This window comes from Myotis nattereri (assembly GCF_964212035.1).
Source record: "Myotis nattereri genome assembly, chromosome: 3".
Lineage (NCBI taxonomy): Eukaryota > Metazoa > Chordata > Mammalia > Chiroptera > Vespertilionidae > Myotis > Myotis nattereri.
Window position 1 is genome coordinate 174,673,208 of NC_138077.1, and position 16,189 is coordinate 174,689,396.

The following is a 16,189-nucleotide window of genomic DNA, read 5'->3' on the forward strand; positions in this document are numbered from 1 at the left end:
TGGCATTGGGACCTTGGGCAAGTCACTTTTCATTCCTCAGTTGGCAAATAAAGATGAAAATGATTGCTTAAACACAGGCAATTATTCAGTGCCTGTCTCTGACCCAGGCACTGTTGCAATTTAAAAAGTAAAGAAGGCAGAGCCCCCACATTCAAACAGTTTTTCTAACAAATTTAAAATATATGCTACATCTTAGGACAGCCCTCACCTTATTTTCTTCAGTAAAAACTACGATTTTTGTTGCCTTCAATGCAGGTTTTAATTCTGCTATTGTATTTTTGGTTGTCTTTATCATTGCCCCCCCCCCCACTTTTTTTTTCCCTAACTACATTGACTTTTCATCCTAATAAGTTTCTGACCTATTTCACTGAGCTATACCTTTTAAAATATCCTATTGAATATGCCAAGGAGTTTTTAAAGTTTTCTTTTAGTTTGAGGCTGTAAATAATTTTTAAGAGGCATTTCCTTAAGTGTTCAAAATGGTACTTCTTCTTCTTTTTTTTTTTTTTGTATGCAACATGTTTCCTAATGGATTCACTTCATCACTGTTTTCATTCATTCTACCCAGAGTTCTCCATATTCAGTGTTTCCCAGCATTCAGTCCACATGACTTACTCCCACCCTCTCCCTGGAACTTGACTGGGGCTCTTCAGATCTACAGCCAGGTGCCAAGTCCCAGAGGCAGCAGTTGTTACTTGGTGTGGATTTGTTGGCCAGAGGTGGGTCACTCCTGCCTGACTTTCTAACCCCAGAACAGACATAGACAAGCAAAACTACACCCCCTCCTCCAAATCCACAGGGTTTCCCTGCCCCTGCCGGGTTAACAGTCTACTCTCGCTCCTCAGCATGCAGGCAGGCCGTCACCATTTACCCCAAATCACACTTCCTGCCCCCTCTGGCTTCTTGGGTTGGCAGTTTTCTAATGGACTGAACTGAAGGGGAAGATAAGATTTGGGTTATGGAAGAGTTCTGGGAAATTAAACCCACTGCTGCTTCCAAAACACAAAACAAAACAAGAAACCCTAACCACAGCAGCAGAGGACTGCCCTGTGTTTAGTCTTAAAGGGCCCCTGCATTTATTTTTAAGCTAAGGAGCAGGAGGCAAAGGGGCCCAGACTCTTGCGTGGCTGGTGGTTTATTTGTTCATATGACATCTATTATGTTTGTCAAACAGGCTACGTTTAATCTTTCAGATTCTGGAACATCTTCCCAGTTTCCCTCTGAGAATGCCAAGTTTAGTTTTCCTAGTTCAGGGTCATCTTAATTGTCAGAGTCAGCTTGAGTTTATGCATTTTTTTTTGCATCTTCATTATTTTCTTTTTTTATAATGTTTTTTTTAAAATATTTTTATTGACTTCAGAGAGGAAGGGGGAGAGAGAGAGAAACATCAATGATGAGAGAGAATCACTGATGGGCTGCCTCCCGCAGGTCCCCTACTGGGGATTGAGCCCGCAACCTGCAAACCGGGCATGTGCCCTGATCAGGAATCAAACCAGTGACGCCTGGTTCATAGGTCAATGCTCAACCACTGAGACACACCAGTCGGGCTTCATTATTTTCAAATGAAGTTGAGAAAGGTTGCATGAGAGCTTTCTGACCTAAAGTCATATTTTAGAAAAAATTCAAAGTCAGATATTAGCTGAGCACTTCCTTCAGCTTGCAAGATGTCTGTATTATAGGGATCACACAGCATGATTATGTACACACACACATACACACACACACACACTAATTATCTCCCCCACTTTCATGTGCACTTGGGACAGGTATAGTTTTTTTCACAGTAGGTGGTCAATAAGCACTGACTGAATGAATGAAGGTCATCGAGGCGTAAAGAACTGGGAGAGTGTGATGCTTGCCGAAGCAGAAGGAGCAGAGGGAGTGCCCAGTGGTTTTCTGAGGAAATGTCTTCCTTTTTTGTTATCAAGATCTAATGCTAAATGTGACCTATCAGTGGTAAGATAATGACACAAGGAACCCAAATCATAGACATTCACTGTGCCTTTTGCTCTCCTCGAACCCCCCACAACACTTCATTTACTAGGATTTCCCTGGGCCTGAACCCTCTTCCCCATGTCACTCAGTGTCAATGTTACCTCTGATCTGAAGCCTTTCCCGACTACTGAGACCAGGCTGGGCAATCACCTCTATGTATCCAGGGGGCCCTGGACCCTGAGTGGTACCTGGAGCTTGATCCAGTATCCCTACTGCTTGCCCCCAAAGACAGTCCCATTCCCAAGGGCTGGAATTATGGCTACTCTTATATCCCCCACCACCTCTAACAGGGCCTGTGTCTGTTAAAAGAATTAATTGATGAACAAAAGTCCTCCCAATTATAACAAAGATGGGAGCCTCAATTTACTTGGGGATTAACATTGATATTAAGTATTTATCACATGAATAATAAGAGTAGCAACTAATCCATTTAGTATTAACAAATTGCTCATATGTATAATTTTTATAGAAATAAATGATCTCTTTGTTATGTCTATGTTGACTATCAATTATCAATAAGTACATATTACACATTTAGTATGTGCCCAGGGAAATTTTTCAGGAGCCAAAAGAAATCATACCTGGTTCTTGCCCTCTGGGGATTATTTTGACAATCCTAGTTGCTATGCATATATTTTATCAAGCACTCCCCTTCCCTCCCTTGAAACATCCTCCATGAATGTAGGAATTGTTGTGCCTTACTGTATCTATAGAAGAGCTTTACACATAGTAGGTACCAAGTAAATATTTACTGAATGAGTGCTAGAGACAGTAGTCATTGTAGGTTCTGAAGGGTAACATGACACTGGATGGTTTCCGGGTTATTATTATTTCAAAATTGGATTGAGAAAGAGATTTGGGGGGGGGGGGGAGGAGATTTTTTTAGCTACAAATTTCCTTATTTCTATCTTATCTAGTTACCTTCTTGTGTTCTGATGTAAACTCATGGAGTGACAACTCTTCAAATGTAAGCCTAATACAAGGGCAGTTATGAAAGGAAAGCATTGCTGAGAAGTATCAGGTGATCTAGGAAATACTGGTATATTTATAAAACAAAACCTTTTTAGAAAGGTGAACCTATCAGAATTGTTTTCTATATGATTGGGCATATCTCCCCATGCAAAAATGTCCTTTGGTAAGTAAGCTCTTACCCTAATGAGGCAGGCATTCTTCAAAAAACACAACTGAGCAGGGCCGGCGTGGCTCAGTGTTTGAGCATCTATCTATGAACCAGGAGGTCATGGTTCCACTCCTGGTCAGGGCACATGCCTGGGTTGCTGACTTGATCCCCAGTAGGGGGCATGCAGGAGGCAGCTGATCAATGATTCTCTCTCATCATTGATGTCTCTATCTCTCTCTCCCTCTCCTTTCCTCTCTGAAATCAATAAAAATATATTTTAAACACACACACACACACAACTGACTCCTTTGGAATTACATTCTGCATTTGGGCTACCTTTATTAGAATGTCCTTGTGATTTTTAATTCTTAAGTCTTTGGATGTCAAGCTTGGCCTTAAGAAATAGACAAAAGCCACTGGCACCATGGCACCTGTCATGCTGGGGTGTTGACACTGGGTAGACAGCTGTTGGCAGGGGAAGGCCCCCAAGGGAAGGACTCCAGGTCCATGGTCACTTTACTATACAACCTGCTCTATTTCAGGGTCATTTTATGAACTAGTCACGCCTCTTAACTTCTTTAGCATTTTAAGTGTCTAATGTATTTGTCTTCAGATATTTATCTTTAACGAAGACACTCATTTTTGTACCCATACAAAATGTGTTCTTCCCTTAGCCTCTGTTTGCACCAGAGAGTCAGTTATGTCTGTTCAGCTGCAGCCTGTGTCCATATGACCCTCTTGGGACATCCCCCTTCTGCTTCCATAGGACAAACAAGGAGGAAGGTTCATGATTTGTTTTGTGGACACACTTCATGGACGCCAGATAGACATAACCCTTGCTATGTCCAATTTTCTTTTCTTTTCACCTCGACTCCCTTTTATCAGCAGAAGTTGATTATGTCAACAAGGTAATGAAAATAAAGATCAGGTCTTCCTGCTGGCATCATACAGCTATTTAAAACCACTTCAATGAAATGAATTACAAACTACTGAATTCTGAGTCCTGAAGATCTTCGAGCCGGCAGGCCATGCGCTGCATAAACCACGCACTGCTCTCAGCCCCACTCTGAACTCAGTTTACCTGGCACTCTGCTTCTCAGCTTCTTGACATCTCCCAGGATTCAAAATTCATGGCTTATTTTATTATATGTGGCTTCTCCTCACCTCTTGTAACTGAAGCTTAACTCTGTTTCTCTAGCTCTCACAGGCTTTGTCCACCCTTAATCATGACTCTTGAGGGCTGTACTAGTCTCAGCTGCCTAATCTAACTTGCCCATCAAGATCTTATGCCTTGGTTTAGGTGGTTATGAGCTCTCCCACCAAGATCATCCTGGCCCCTCGGGGAGGGCCCGGAATCTCTGCACTGGGAGGGACCCTGATAGCCGAATTTATCCACTCACAATTCTATTTTACTTTTGCCACAGTTCCATCTGAAATCCTAATAATGTTAGCATGGCCTCTGAACACCCTGACCCTCAGAGCCTGGGCAGATGTGTGGCTGTGGCAAGCAAGACCATAGGGGGTAATATTTACCACTTTCCTGGTGGCCTGGGGATGGCGATGGAAAACATAACTCTTCAAACTGATGTAAATACAAAAACGACACAGGCAGGGGCTCACGACTTCAGGCCACTCCAGGGGACAAAGAGGCAGCTGTAGCTAAATGTAAAAAATACTGCTTTTAATGTGCTGAAGCTTGCCTCGGAAACAATGAGAACTTTCAGCAGGTCATCCTGGGAGCAGCAAGAGCCTTCCCCAGAGGACGCATGTGCGAGAAGCCAGCGGACCATTGGTCTGTTCTGTTTATGTTCCCTCTTTTCCTCTCTCCTCACTTTGCTTTTCCTGATCTTTGCAGCCCCTTTGGCCTGCCTTCACCTTTGTGCAAGGACTGGCTGTCACTTACCATGCCCTTTAGTGTCAGATCTGCTAAAGGAGACCGGTTGCCATGGAAATCTGGCCAAACATGTAAATCAACAGTGAGGAAACCCACAGGCTGAGCCTTCTTAATCAGGTCCAGGTGACTGTTCAAATATGCATATATGCTCTGGCATCTGGAAGAGAAATGGATTTTGTTTTTAAAAGGGGGGTGGGGTTGGGGAGCAAACTGTTCTGCAGAGAGAAACCATTTGTATTTCCACACCAGGTCCAGAAAGTAAGCAGAGTCCCAAAAGCTTCAGCAAAGAAACTGCCTGAAACCCATGGAAACCAGCGCACTGTACTCAGAAATCACTGTACCATCCCCAAGAAAAGGTGGTGTGCTTTAGGAAAAAGTGCGAAGGTTTGGGATCAGAAGACCAGAGCTGGAATGGCTTTGCCCCTAGGAGGTGTGTAACCACGAGAGAGTTATTCAAACTTTCGGAACCACTTTCTTTGCATCTGTAAAACCAGATACATGTTCCCTGTCCAACTTACCTCATAGGGTTATTGTCAAGATCAAAAGAGATTATGTAGGTGAATATACAGTATTTTGTAAGCTGTGCAATACTGTCCATATGCAAAGGATTTAAAACATTAGTATTCCTAATTATAGTAATAATGATGAGATGACGAATGGAGATAAATATATGTGCCCAGGCTCAGGATCGGAATTTGCTAAGGGAAGTGACAGGATGGAGTAAATGCAATTAAAATCAGGAATCAGGAGACTTGGTTTCTCACCTTCATGCCCCCCCTCCCTGTCCAATGACATTGTGTCAGTTCTTTCTACCTTTTAAGCCTCAGTTTCTTCACGTGTAGGATGAGGGAGACAGACTACCTATCTCAGTTTTACATGGTCAGGTGAGAAGGGGCTGGAGATGATGGGTTCAGATCTTGCCTCACCTCTCCCAGATCGGTAACAGGGCCAGTGACAACCTCCTTGAATGTCAGTTTCCCCATACACTCAAATGGTGTCACCACACCTACCTCACTGGGTTAAATGTCACTGCATGTCACAAAGGTTAAAGGTGGTGCCTTCCCCTCTTTAAAGGTGCTTCCTTCTTAAAGCCTTGAACCAACACTTCTAAAAGAAAGTGGGTTTATCAGAGATTGGCATCCATGTCACTTCCCACCGGTGTCCTTGGAACAATGGCTTTAACCGTGAAAACCAGGGCTTGAATAATGGCAGGAAAAAAAGTCCAGGAATGCATTGTCCACGGAAGGCTGGCATCTAAGCCACCTAGATGGTATTGATGATTTAAATTTTTAGAACATTTTAGGAGGACAGCTCAGAGATTTTGAATTCCAGTTTTGTGCCACTGTGAGTGTTTCCAATGAGCTCACGACGTCCCTGAAAGTTGTTAGATTAGAAACGAGTAGAGCAGTGGTTTTCAAACCTTTGTAGTAAATACAAACTTTAAGTGGAACTCTAATATAGAAAAGGTAGGAAAGCAAAAATGCTCTATGTGAGTGCATGAGTGAGTGTGCAAATGTGTGTGCCTGTGTGATGTATGTCTGAGTGGAGGCAACGGCGGCCCTGCCTACCAGGCAATCTTTTGCTCCTTGCTGGACACCTCATTCCCATCTGTAAAAGTCTACCTTCGATCACTTTAGGAGGACGATGATGTGGTTGGAAAAAGGCTCCTTATCCACACTATCATCAACCTGAGCTCCCTGTGTGTGCACCAGGCCTTCCCCCACAGCCCGGCGAGGAATGCAGAGGAGACTCGCAAAGAGGTGCGGACAGGTGACTGAGTCCAAACTTAAACCCTCCTCTGAGTGGTGCTGGAGCCATGCATTCTCTGTATTCCAGGTCAGAAACCCCAGTGTGTGTGTGTGTGTGTGTGTGTGTGTGTGTGTGTGTGTTATGTCCATTTGAATTCCACATTCAAACCCTGTTTTTAGCATGATTCTATGACAGACTAGGAAAAAGACTCCTTCACGGCCTCCATGCAAGGTAGGGCCTGAACCATCTATCTGGATGGAATATAATCACATCTCGGTTTTCTGTTTCCCAACTCTCTCTACTCCTGGTCCAACAGGAACTACAATGACAACCAAGGCCTCGAGGACATCCTTGGTAGCCCGAAGGGGAGTCTGTACTCATCGTAGCAACATTCTTCCTCAGAACAGCATCACTGCACTGAGACTAAAGGGATGTTTAAAAAGTTTCTAAGTGTTTTCATTTGCCTCTCAAGGCATCTTAGGGCAGGGCATTTAGTTTCAGACATCTGGGTCAATAAGAACCTATAGGCCTAATTACTATTGATTCATCATTGTCTCATTGACTGCGGGTCTTTGCACACAGTGAGATTCATTTAGCCTCTACATATATGGTCACTCATGAATTAATGAGATCCCTGGGGGATGGGGCATATGCTTACCCCCTTGACTCCTAACCTCCTCACAGCTGTATGTTTATTCTTTGAATGCAGCCATTCTCCTGCACATTTTTTCAATTATACCTGACCATGTGTGCTATCTGAGTATATCATTCAAAATGAAATGCACTTGGAAAACATTAAAATAACGAATGCACATCATTATTCACATAATTTGAACCTCACATGATACCTTTTTGGGGTTCTGACTTTGATTCATTTTGCATGTTTTATCAATTCCTTCTCCAATGGCCGTCAGCCCTCTTCCAGCTCGGGAATCACATACTGACTGTTCCAAGTGGATTGCCCTCCCTCCCTCTCATGAACTCTGGGCTCATCCATTCTGTCTCAGAGGGAAAAATTCTTGCTGTCCTAGGCCCATTTTGTATGATGGGGAAAATACAGTTTGAGCAATCACACCAAACCTTTCCAAACCTAGTTCACTGTTTTGCAATCAGAGTTAATACTTTTACCTTACAGTCCCCCATGAATATTAAATACAGAGTCCTGAGCCCTATAAAATGATAGATGATCAATAAACTGTTCTCTCTTCTTTTCCATCACAGGAGATTAATTTCCAGCTTAAAAAAAATCCGAGAGACAGGGAAGAATTTTTTAGACATTATTGCTTACAATGTTAAATACAGACAGCACCCCTGGAATCTTTCCCCTCCACTCCCTTTCCACAAATCATGTCATTCTGTGGGTTCATAGGCTGCTCAGAAGTATGGTGACCATACTTTCAAATAAAAAATCAGAATACATGGTCTAACAAAAGATACTGTGTCCTTTCCCTAACTCCAATGGACCATTTTCTGCCTTTATTTTATTTGAATTTTCTTCCATATTTTGCACCACTTGACCACTTCTCACCCATTTGTTCTCTTTCCCTTGTTTCTGGGACACTATATGCTCTTGGCTTTCTTACCTCCTCTCTATCTGGTTCTTTTCCTTTCCTTGTCTCTTAGATATGTGAAGTCTCCCAGAGATCTGTCCTTGTCCCTCTTCTCACTCTTTTTTTTTTAAATATACTTTATTGATGTTTTACAGAGAGGAAGGGAGAGAGATAGAGAGCTAGAAACATCGATGAGAGAGAAACATCGATCAGCTGCCTCCTGCACATCTCCCACCGGGGATATGCCCGCAACCCAGGTACATGCCCTTGACTGGAATCGAACCTGAGACCTTTCAGTCCGCAGGCCGACGCTCTATCCACTGAGCCAAACCGTTTTTGGCTCTTCTCACTCTTTATATATCCTTGAGTGATCTCTTCCTCCTCCCCGGGCTCCAGTTACCCTCTAGGGCTGAGGACTCCCAAATACATGGCCTTATTTCCTGCTTGCTTTGCTCTCATGAGTTCCAGGTCAAATATCCAACCACCCATCAAATGCTTCCTTTTGGATGTCCAAAGAGAACTCAACATAAACATAATGTGAGACACATTGTCTTTTCTGGTATACTCACTTTTCCTTTTGGGTTCCTTGAACTAATCAAAGCCAATCTCATTGAAGCCATTTCTCAAGCAACCATTTGGGGGCAGAGTCAAGTGGGTACTAAGTTTTTACTCTTCTCTTTCTCCTTTAGCTCCACAATTTAATTTCTCACTAGGACCTGTCAATTTGTGATCTTAAATATTTGTCTACCCAGCACAACTTTCTCCAGTTCCACTGTGTCTACTTTATTCAGGCCATCTTCAAATGCCTGGATTAGAGCTTTGGCCTCCTAACTTTTGCAGTCCCTCCTGGGATTCTTCTAAAATGCCACTCTGATTACAATGCCCACCCCTATCTAACCCTTCAGTAGATCCTACCCATTGTCCTTGAGATGAAGCACAAACTCTGTTGCCTAGCATAAGATGTTCTTTATTTTCTAGCTCTGCCTACATTACACTGTGTTACATACATGTTTTCCATTCCTTCTCCCTCCTTACCCCTGCATACACCATACTGTAGCTGCACTAACCTACTTTTAATTTTCATAATATGCCTGTGAATGTTTGCCTATTTTCCCCCTCTTGCCCAAAATTTTCTTCCTTGCCTTATGAAATTGATTCACAGAAATTATGGAAATCACAGAAACAAAAGAGGTCTGAGAAATAAATGAGAAAAGAAAAATGGATTATCCTCAAAGGAATAACTGAAAAATCCAGAGAAAGTGGGAGAAAAGCTAGGTTAAGAGAATAAATTAGGAGAACTTCATGCTGACAATCTTAAAGGACCTGAAAACAATAGAATCACAATGAGAAATGACTACTGATTGCAGGGAGCTCAGCAAAAGCAACTCGGACCAAGCTGGGCTCCTCTGCTTACATTCCTATCCCAACACCCGCCCCCAGACTGAGTTCATTGAGGTCAGAAGCCATATCTTCCACTCTGTCTCTCCCTCCCCACCAATGGTCTAGTTTACTAGTACTCTCCAAGAGAGCCAAATTAATCCCTTTAAAAGGTAAATATGATCATGATTCCCCTGCTCAAAACTAAAACTTGAATAAAATCCAGTGTCCTTACAATTGTCCACAATGACCCACATGGTTTGGCCTTGGCTTACATCCTGCCCTCACCAGTCTCCTGCTATGTCCCAACTTAGGCCCAGCCACAATGGCCTTCCCAATGTCCCAGAGTTGCTCAAGGCCTTGGGCCTTGTTTTTCCTTCAGACCAGAGGGACCCTCCCCTACAACCATAGTTTAGTCCCACTCTTTACTCAGAGTCCTTTTCAAGTGTCACCTCCGCAAGGATGGCTTCCTACCTAGAATAGTTCCCACCCATCACCCTACATCCCTCACTCCATGTTTCTCCTCAACCATCTCTATTTTTCTTTGGAATGCTTATCAATACCTGGTGTGCAAATGTGTTCTCTCTCTCTCTCTCTCTCTCTCTCTCTCGCTCTCGCTCTCGCTCTCCCTCTCCCTCTCCCTCTCCCTCTCCCTCTCCCTTTCTCTTGCTCTACACAAGTGTGTGTGTGTGTTATGTGAACATGTTTATGTCTAAGTGTGTGTGTATAATTTCCATGAAAATGAGACAGGTTAGTAAGACAGGGGAAATGTAATTAGGGAAACTGAGACATAATTAAATGGCCAAGAAGTTTACAGCCATCTAATAACTGGAAAAATCCTATCTGTTTTAACACTTTCCAAGGACACTTAACAGTAAATAATTTATACTTCTCCTCAACCAGGGGGATAAATAGCCTAAATTAGCCTACTCAGGAGATAGATAGCAGAAATCAGATTAGTGTCATTTGTGCCAACCATACCCAAGGATGGATGAAGTTAAGGGAATAAATCTCATTTTGGTGCATCAGCATAAAGCTGATGAATATTCTATTGAGATCCTCCCCTAAGACGGCCCCTAAAATTCCAGTCCTTTAAAACTCTCAAGAGGAAGGACCCAGCACTCTCTCTCTGGAGCATGCCTGTACCTTTCCCTCCCCAACCCCTTTTATTCCCCTGGTGCCTTTCTTTCTCCTAAGCTCTAAGGGCTCTTAATTTGCTTCTGTAACTTGTTTCCTGAGCCCATGCAGCCCAGCTGGCTCACTCCTGCTTACCACTGTACATTTATAAACAAACTTTATCTTATAACTTGAGTTCCTGGCTCTGAATTCTTTCTTTGCTGAGGTCTAACTTCACTGGTAACAACTGGTGCCGTTTCACTACCAACATTGCCAGTAACAAAAGCAGGGACTTTGTGTGTGTGTGTGTGTGTGTGTGTGTGTGTGTTTCACTTTTGTATCATAAGTGCCACTAGGAGTCTCATCAGACAGTCTGGGGAATGGACTTTAACCCTTGCTCTGCTGCCAACCTGGAATCTATTACTTATGAACTGTGTCAACATCTCCCCACCGAACCCTGCCATCACCAGGACCTCATTCTGAGTCACTGGTGGTCAAGGTTGTATAAGCAAATTAAGACAACACATAGTTTAGAGGAAAAGAGCTCAAGTTAGGATTGAATGCAGAACCATTTTTGGCTGTTTGGCCCCACATACAGGGAGACTTTGGTTGTCAGTTACATGCAGGGGCACATCTAGCTGATGTTTACTTAATTTCTAAGCTCACAAGACATTTCTCTTCAGGGATGTCTTGTCTAAAAGGATTATGGTAAATCAAAAGTATAAAATACTAAATCTGTTTATCAACACATGTTTCTACAGTTTCAAATAGGATTTGCTGATGCTAAGCTCCAAGACCGGGGTGGCCTGCTTTTAGAGAGCCCAAAGTCACACCCAAAGAGGCACATGGTTCCCAATTCCATGGGATTAGCTGTCCTTTCCAAATAGCCTGCTTCACTTTAATAATAATAGCTAAGCCCATTTCTTTCTAAGCCCTGAAGGACAATGGGTCCTATATTCTTAGAATATTCATAGACCTGATAACAGACATAAACTTTCCTTTGCAAGGCAATATAAGGAAAGAAAAATTAAAAAGAACCAACATTTATTGAATACATACTCAATAGATGAGCTGGAGATAAAATTTGAGAATCCTCAAATTATAGGAAGAAATAAAGGCAAGAGTGTGGATGGGATTACTTGGGAAACGAGGGTAAAGAGAGAACCCAGTTGCCGAAACCGGTTTGGCTCAGTGGATAGAGTGTCGGCCTGCAGACTGAAGGGTCCCAGGTTCGATTCCGGTCAAGGGCATGTACCTTGGTTGTGGGCACATCCCCAGTGGGAGGTGTGCAGGAGGCAGCTGATCGATGTTTCTCTCCCTTTGATGTTTCTAACTCTCTATCTCTCTCTCCCTTCCTCTCTGTAAAAAATCAATAAAATATATTTAAAAAAAAAAAAGAGAGAACCCAGTTATGATGAGCTTTGATGTTATCTTCAAGAAAAAGACCATGAACTTGAGAAGGAAATTAAGAAGGAGTCAGACAATCCCATTTACCATCGCACCAAAAAATTTAAGATACCTAGGAATAAACTTAACTAAAGAGATAAAATAACTCTACTCAGAAAACTACAGGACGTTGAAAAAAGAGATAGAGGAAGACATAAACAGATGGAAGAACATACCATGTTCATGGATTGGTAGAATCAACATCATTAAAATGTCCATACTACCCAAAGCAATCTATAAATTCAACGCACTTCCCATTAAAATACCAACAGCATATTTTACAGACCTAGAATGAACTCTCCAAAAATTCATCTGGAATAAAAAAAGACCCCGAATAGCTGCAGTGATCCTGAGAAAGAAGAACAAAGTAGGTGGGATCTCAATACCAGATATCAAGCTGTATTACAAAGCCACTGTTCTCAAAACTGCCTGGTACTGGCACAAGAACAGACATATACACCAGTGGAATAGAATAGAGAGCCCAGAAATCAACCCGAACCAATATGCTCAATTAATATTTGACAAAGGAGGCAAGAACATACAATGGAGTCAAGACAATCTCTTCAATAAATGGTGTTGGGAAAATCGGACAGATACATGCAAAAAAATGAAAGTAGACCACCAAGTTACACCATACACAAAAATAAACTAAAAATGGATAAAGGACTTAAATGTAAAATGGGAAACCATAAAAATACTAGAAGAATCCAAACGCAACAAAATCTCAGACATATGCCGAAGCAATTTCTTCACTGATACAGCTCCTAGGGCATTGGAAACTAAAGAGAAAATAAACAAATGGGACTACATCAAAATAAAAAGCTTCTGCACAGCAAAAGAAACCATCAATAAAACAACAAGAAAGCCCACTGCATGGGAGAACACATTTGCCAATGTTAACACTGATAAGGGTTTAATCACCAACATTTATAGGGAACTCATACAACCTAACAAAAGGTAGATAAACAATCCAATAAAAAAAATGGGCAAAGGACCTAAATAGACACTTTTCAAAAGAAGACATTCAGAAAGCCAAGAGTCTTATGAAAACATGCTCAAAGTCACTAATCATCCGAGAAATGCAAATGAAAACAACAATGAGGTACCATCTCACACCTGTCAGACTGGCTATCATCAACAAATCAACAAATGACAAGTGCTGGAGAGGATGCAGAGAAAAGGGAACACTCTTGCACTGCTGGTGGGAATGCAGACTGGTCCAGCCACTATGGAAGACAGTATGGAGTTTCCTCAAAAAGGTAAAAATGGAACTCCCATTTGACCCAGTGATCCCACTTCTAGGAATATATCCCAAGAAAACAGAAACACCAATCAGAAAGGATATATGCACCCCTATGTTCAAAGCAGCACAATTTACCATAGCTAAGATCTGGAAACAGCCTAAGTGCTCATCAGCAGATGAATGGATTAGAAAACTGTGGTACATCTACATGATGGAATACTATGCTGCTGTAAAAAAGAAGGAATTCTTACCATTTGCAGCAGCATGGATGGAACTGGAGAGCATTATGCTAAGTGAAATAAGCCAGTCAATGAAAGAAAAATACCACATGATCTCACTCATTTATGGATAATTAAGACCACTATAACTGATGAACAAAAATAGATACAGAGGCAGAGCAACATTGAACAGACTGTCAAACTACAGTGGGAAGGGTTGGGGGGGAGGGGTAAGAGATCAACCGAAGGACTTGTATGCATGCATATAAGCATAACCAATGGACACAAGACACTGGGGGGTATGGGAGGCTAGGGGAAGGTCAAGGGGAGAAAAAAAAGGAGATATATATATATATAATACTCTTTGTAATACTTTAAGCAATAAAACAATTTTTTTAAAAAAAGGAGTCAGAGACACAGGAGGAAAACTGGAAGAGAGTGACATTCCAGAAAGAAAGCCAAGGAAAGAGAGTGTTATAAAGGAGAGCAAAAGTATTGGTGCCAAATACTACTGAGAGCTCAAGGGGCCTGGGTCACATCCTAAGGACATATCAGAGGTCACTGAGGACCTTAACAATAAATGTTTCAGGGGCCAATGGTGACAGAATTTACACTGAAGTGAGGAAAGGGGAAGTTCAAACTGAGGAAATAGTGACTAAGAGTATAGGCAATGCTTTGGTGAAACTTAGCTCCAAAGGGAAACACAAGGTGAAACCTAAGCAGGTGGTTGGAAAGGGGTAGGAAGTCAATTCCCATGTGGAAAGAGTTGAGATTTAAATCTAGGTCTGACTCCAACACTGAATTCTATTAATGGCTGTTACATTGCTGTTTCTCAGAGTTTACATGCTAACCTATAAATCCTTCTTTCCTATTTTCAGTAAAAACTACTCACATGAGGTTCATCTATAAGAGAAAGTTCTGGAAATTTTGAGCATTTCCTTGCAAGGTCTAACTATCCCTTTGGTTTGTGTTGCGGTGTAAGATCTTTACAGATTGGCATTTCCATGGCCTACTTGCATCTATATAACACCTCTAAAAGAGGGCAGTATTATTGTGATTTTAGGGATGAAGAAACTGAGTCACCAAGACATTTATGGCAGAACCGACACAAGAATTCCCCACATCTAATTTCCAGTCCTGTGTTTTTGCTACTCCATCATCCTTTCCACAAGAAGTCAGGCAGGTTATGGATGATTGACATCTGCTGTTTCACCCTAGAACAACCATGGCAAAAACTTCCTCTTTTATAATCATTGGTAATAGTAGCAGAAGTAGTAGTAGTTGTCATAATTGTCAGAGTACAGTTTACAAAGCCTTGCCAAAGATATTACTTCACTAAACTCCAAGTGAATTCTCAGTTATCGGAGGTTGGTTCTCTCATAACTACTCTCCATGTTCTGATGAGGACACTTTGTTCACACATAATACATATTGGAGCTGGGTATGAATCTAGATCTCTGAGCTCCAAATCCAGTCCTCTTGTCTTTGTATTAGTGGTTTATACATGCTGAAGTCCTTCAAGAATCTGATGATAGTTATGGCCCCTCTTCGTAGAAATATATGCATGAGTGTATCCCAAGTTCTGGTGCTAAGTGTTCACATTACTAGGAGGGTGTCATTGCTTCCAGGCCATCTCAGTAGAGGGAGCTAGGAGATGAATGTATATATGCTCACACACCTATATTTATTTTATTTATATCAATAAAAAATCATAAATTGATTCTAATACCTCTGATTTCCACCAAATACCATAAGGTTCATTCTAACCTTCCCCTTTCCTGATTTGTGAGGAACCTGTCTCTCACTATGCACATATATTTTTTTATTTGCCCAATGTAGTATACACATAAAGGATTTTCACAATAGTGAACACTTACATGTATGAAAAATAAATTTGGTATTTACAGCACAATATTAATGTACAGTTATTTTCTCTGTAGCCATATAGCCTATTGTCAAAATATTTTCCCCAAAGTTACTTAGGTTAGTTCTTCTCTTTCCAAAACTCTCTTTAGTGTGATTATGGTAATCATTACTAATACAATAGGCTCATTTTTAAAAACTGTTTGTATTTCATTTATCCATGCCCCACCACACACATATATCCTGGTATGTATCTATTTATCTTTCTATCTATTTATTTTCAGGGACACATGAAGCATCACTACAGTTCTAATAATTATAGTTGTATAAAGAGCACTCAGAAAAGTGCCATGTCTGCCTACTGTCCTGTTCCTGTCCCCCTAGTCTTTGCATTTCATTTCTACCCACCCAGTACAGATAACCAATCTCAGTTTCTGGATTACCATTCCTGTTTTTCTTCTGCACAAATGAGTAAATGCACATATATTTTCTTATATCGCCTCCTTCTTACATGAAAGGGAACATACACAGTCAACACTTCTTTGCATTCCACTCTCTTTACTTAACAATATATCCTAGCAATCACTCCTTATCAATTATTATTCTGAGTTTTACAGA

General features: G+C 41.5%; 1 protein-coding gene across 8 annotated transcripts in view; it reads right to left on the reverse strand.

Annotated features, from left to right (window-relative positions):
- The window catches only part of FGGY (FGGY carbohydrate kinase domain containing), a 412,099-nt gene that overhangs the window by 106,066 nt on the left and 289,844 nt on the right, over positions 1–16,189 (reverse strand). For all 8 annotated transcript variants that reach the window (XM_081087572.1, XM_081087570.1, XM_081087567.1 and 5 more), the window contains one exon: positions 5,019–5,166. In XM_081087572.1, coding sequence (XP_080943698.1) covers positions 5,019–5,166 — 148 coding nt within the window. The remainder of the gene's footprint in view (positions 1–5,018; positions 5,167–16,189) is intronic.